Genomic DNA, 5,256 nt, shown 5'->3' on the forward strand with positions numbered 1-5,256 from the left:
GAACCATGCCTTATAAAGTTTCAGATTTTTTATTATTCAGTGATTAAGTTTTATTTATAGAATTAACAATGCGGTGAGCCAACACATCATTATAACCTTCCCTGCCCCTCTGCCATCTCCATAAAGATATGGACAAGTTCTTGTGTCTTCTGTGCAGTGTACCCGCTAATCTTCTTACACCCACACATCAATTCAACGGCTGATGTTCCTTTCCTCATCACTTCAATACCACAAGAATCTTCCAAGATCAAAGACCACAACAAGACCCTTGAAGAACCAATTGCTCATCCTCGAATAGCTGAACGGAGATGTCTTACAAGAAGCCTGAGGAACGCCCCCTCTTGGTCGCTTCATGTAGGGATGAAAAATAATTAAACTTCCGTGTTTAGAGGGGGATTGTCAGTGTGAGCCAACGCTACATCATGGGGTGACGGATCTGGGTGCACAGATAATGACCACAGCTGCAAAGTCAATACCATAAGGGTTGTAAAAATGGATTTTTATTCCATACAAGACAAATACAAGGTGAAAGGGTCCTGAGCATTAACCCTCTCATTACAGGAACCGCTCAGTGACCCGGGTGATCAGGCTTCACTTATACAACATAGAAAAATAAATAGATTTTGCGAATGATTTAAATAATCAGTAAAGTTGTGTTCTGTGCACTGTGGCGACAAGTAGCAATCATCCTTATAGGGTATTTCATCCCAAAATTAAAAATAAAATAAAATACTGGTAAATGTAACCTAATTTGATCCATATCTAGCTGACAACTTTCATGGTCACTATTACTGCTCCTACAGGGGTTCTCACTCAGCTTTCCCAGACTCCTGAATTAAACTCACCAGTGTAAGGCTGCTTTCGTACAAGTCAGTGTTTGGTCAGTGATTTTCAGCATTCTGTGCCAAAACTAGTCGGGGGTTAAAACACAGAACAGGTACAAATCTTTCTATTATATCCGATCTCTGTGTAGTCTCCACTCCAAATTTTGGTTCACAATTACTGACCAAACACTGATGTGTGAAAGCAGCCTTTAGGCTGCATTCACACTGAGTAACGCTGGCGTTTTTTGTGCTTATTTTTGCACATAGCGCCGCGTATATGCCGCGTTTGCGCCGCCCTATTTTGCGGTCGCGTTAAACGGCGCAAACGCGGCGTAGACGTGACGTTAACGCGGCGCTATGTGCAAAAATAAGCACAAAAAACGCCAGCGTTACTCAGTGTGAAAGCAGCCTAAGGGCTATAGGGCTGGATGGGAAACCACTATAGGTACCACTTCAGCTCCTACAGCAGTCACCCATCTTTACCAGATTCTTAAGGCCGGTTGCAGATGACCATGCATCGTGATTTATAAGCATGGGATGTCCCTGTGTGCCGGCCGTCCTTCTGCAGCTTCTTTCATTTAATCAATAGGAGCCACAGAAGCACAGGCCGCAAAATAGGACAATAATAGGACATGTCCTATCTGACATGGCCCAGACTGTTGGTCCACACAGAGGACCATGAAAATCACGATCGTATGTTTGGCCCATAAATAAGAATGGGTCAGTGTGATCTCTGTGAAATACATGGATAGCACACTGACCCACAGCATGGTCGTCTGCAACCGGCCCTATAGTAGCTTTCTGAGATTCGGAAAGGCTTTTTCCCCTAGTAAAAATACTATTGGTATTGCTGAGCGGCAGAACCATACACAGCCTATGGAGTGGTACCATTATGGAGAGAAAAAGGGTCTCCTAAAATGTCAGACTGCCTCTTTAAGGTTTTTTCCCTCTAAAAACAGTGCCATGCCTATCAATTGGCTGTGTCTCGTATTGCAGCTCAGCTTCAAAGAATTGAATGGGTCTGAGATGTAATACTACACACAACCTATGGACACTTGTGGCACTGTTTCTGTAGGAAAGCACCCATATAATTCTGTATAGTTAGGCAGATGTGTCATTCTGGACTCTAGAAAGAATGGATTAAACCCCCTGCAGGTGTTTGTCTTCATTACTACCCAGTTTTCCGGCTATAACTATAAAATGATGGCAACACATTTTTATGAAATTGACAGACTGGGATGTTCTATAAACTTTGGGGTGGATGTCCCTTATTGGCAGGGTCTTCTGCAGTTGTCTCCGCTCATCTTTTAATTCTGTACTTGTCCTTCACTTTCCCTTGAAAACTGTGGAAAGAAGAAGGAGGAGATGGCTTTATATTACTTGGATACATGAAGAAGAACTTACGTTTGGTACACAATGGGGGACAGCAGTGCCTCCGGGCAGGAAACGCGGGTGGCGCTGGACAAGAAGGGGCTGCCTATTGAATTAATCCCTGCCTGTTGTGACGTCTGGATGTGACAGGCAGAACACAGGTCTAATGATGGACATTTATTATTCTACTATGTGGATGTGTTTGGATGTCTATTCAATTTTATCCATATTAGATATGTGTTCTGGAAATAGCTGCAGGAGGTTTTCTGAAGGCGATATTGACTGTAAAGCTTTCATATATTGGGCAATGGTCAGAAACCTGTGGTTGTCCAGCTGCTGTGAGACTACAACTCCCAGCATGGCTGTCTGGTGTAGTTCACAGCAGCTGTAGAGCTGCAATAGGTAGACTATGGTATTAATGTCCATTACAGTCCACCTTTCCAAAACTAATGAGCTGATTTAGGGTATGTTCACACTGAGTTTTTTGCAGGTAGATTTTGACGCGGAATCAAAAAACTCCGGGTGAACCTACCCTTATTGTGTATCTGTATAGGTGACTCTAAAACCTCATCTACTTCTTTGCCATTATGGAGTGTTGATTAATCTTTAGTTCTTATTGTTGGTGGTTCTTTAAGTTGGAACAGAGGAAGAATTGCACCACCATTCTATTATTTGCAGTGCTGACATTTTTCTATGTTTTTTATAGACTTGATATATGATATCATTTTGGCTTCCTCCATTAGAGGATGCCCATAATTTATACAGCTAGTATTGAATGTTGTGAGGTCCCATCAGTGGGGGCTGTGGATGGCCCCTATAATAGTCACGGCAAGCAATGCGAGCAGTTCAATATTGTGCTGTCAACCCTAGGTAATCCTGTCTGTGACTAACACATCATCAGCACAATTCTTTCTCTTGTCCTGATAGTTTAATACAATGTATTAGTCTGTTCAACGCACAGAGGACAAATACAACTGTAGCAAAACCTCAGCTGTGAGATCACAATAAATTTGCAACCCCTAGATGCATACAGACATGTCACTAGCAGTAAGCAGAGCTCTTAGAAAAGTTGCAGAATTTTTATCATAATCCCTCCAATGACTTCTATTCTAGATTTTGACTTTCCTTTACAACTACCATTAGTGTCGCTGGGACATATAGGCACCTTCCACACACAAGAACATATGTATTTGTTTAAAGAACAACATAGATCCTTACCCGGCGGCCACATCCCATGCCACTCTGAGCCCCAATTCTGTCAATCCGAGATCCAAAGCAGTCCGAAGACCTCCTCATGCTCCGTGGGGCATTCAATAGCTCTCGCAGTTTATTCTTAAGTGGAGAGATTTTATCAGGCTGAGCCCAGGGTCCTCGGTTGTAGCCCATGTCTGCAGGGGAACGGGCAAATTCTCCAGGCCAGGATGGAGCTGAATTAGAAGACGGCAGGGAATCAGATGAATCATAGTTTCCCATAAATAGGTCTTGTGCTGGGACTTCTGGTTCTTCTACTGGAAGTTTATCCTCTAAGCGTTCTAGAAGGCCCTGCAAAGAAGAACCCCAATATTTGCAATGAATAAAAACGCTGTTGACATTTTCTCTGGCTTTTATGGAGCCTGTTCTATATAGTTCCTAAACCTAAATTACATTCTAATACGCTTATAAATTGTAAAAATCTACATCACCCTATTTGTGGGTGACTTTGAGGCTGCAAAGAAGTGTTACTTTACATTAGGGCATTACATATTATTAGGAAAAATATAAGTTCCCTGCAGGTCCCCAGCAGAAATACGCCTAATGGCTGGCATTGTACAACATGCTCTGTTGGGTCCTGCTTCTGTCCAGCTACTAAAGTTGCAATGTCTAATAATGCAATTCCATAATATTGCATTTCGAGTGATTTTACAGTCTGGCGTTACATTATGCCATTTATATACAATATATTTATGGGTAGTGGTTCACTGAACTGTAAGGGCTTAACCTATTTATGCCAGGTTATATATTTTTGAGTAATGGAACTCTAGGCATTGATAACTTTGTAAAACCCTTTTCCATTATATGTGTCCCCAGAAATCACAGGATGAATATGAATCTCCTATATGATCATTATAAAGTACTGAATTAAATGAGTGGGGTTTGTGCAATGCACGTGTGTGAACAGGATCGAGTGGATCATTCTAGCCGATCTATGCAGTAATAGATTTACACTTGTGTTTCCTCTATGGAAAAGAATGGAGACCCTAGAAGGAGACATTTGTAGTCTCAAGGATAAATCCTACGCAATAACAACAAGCAATGATCTCTACTAGAGCAGCCACCTACAACCCATGACTCCCATCATGACTTTCAGCGATCAGACCATGCTGGGAGTTGCAGTTTTGCAACAATTGCAAAGCTATGGGTTACAGATGAAGGTGCTCATAGAGAAGACTTTGCACTCTAGGCTAATCCTCATTTGGTGAGTCCATTAGTTCCATAGAGTCATCTTTGTACTCTATTGAAGGGGGTTCCAGTTGGAGGGGCACTATGATCATTTTATGAAGGGCCCAAATACATCACATGCTATATACAACTGTTATGAAGTAAAGGGACTCCCTGAGACATCACAACCTATGTGCGGCTGTAACCAGTGAATCCCTATAGCTGCCCCATTGAGCATTTGCTGTATATATAGGGTACAGGAACAAATACCAGAAAACTATGAACATGAAATAGAAGTCCAGTTTCGAGTCTGGCTATGATGTCCATTTATTTGACATCCTCCCAGTTTCTTCAGATAACACATTGGATCATGGTAATATGTTGTACCAAATGTCTTGTTGTACCCCTTGTCTGTATACATGCATACATCATGGGGCTTGAGAGAAAAATGGTATTGTATTACCATTTGTTATGCCAATTAAAAAGTGATATGTCTACAAATAGGCTACAGAATTATTTGTCTTACCTTGAGATCGGACAGGTCCGATGATATGACAGAGCTGTACACTGGACTTCCATGGACCTTGGTCAACGCCAGAAGAAGAAGAAGGCAAGTAAAGTACCCAACTATTGAGGTTCCCAT

At 41.9% G+C, this 5,256-nt stretch overlaps 1 protein-coding gene across 1 annotated transcript; it reads right to left on the bottom strand.

The window, feature by feature from the left end:
• Positions 1–2,131: 2,131 nt before the first annotated feature.
• NPPA (natriuretic peptide A) lies at positions 2,132–5,256 on the bottom strand. The gene is made up of 3 exons (XM_075278539.1): positions 5,140–5,256; positions 3,414–3,737; positions 2,132–2,167 (listed from the first exon to the last, which is right to left on the bottom strand). Exons 1-3 carry the CDS (start codon positions 5,254–5,256, stop codon positions 2,132–2,134), a joined length of 477 nt encoding a protein of 158 aa, XP_075134640.1.

Source organism: Leptodactylus fuscus, chromosome 6 (assembly GCF_031893055.1).
Source record: "Leptodactylus fuscus isolate aLepFus1 chromosome 6, aLepFus1.hap2, whole genome shotgun sequence".
Classification (NCBI taxonomy): Eukaryota; Metazoa; Chordata; class Amphibia; order Anura; family Leptodactylidae; genus Leptodactylus; species Leptodactylus fuscus.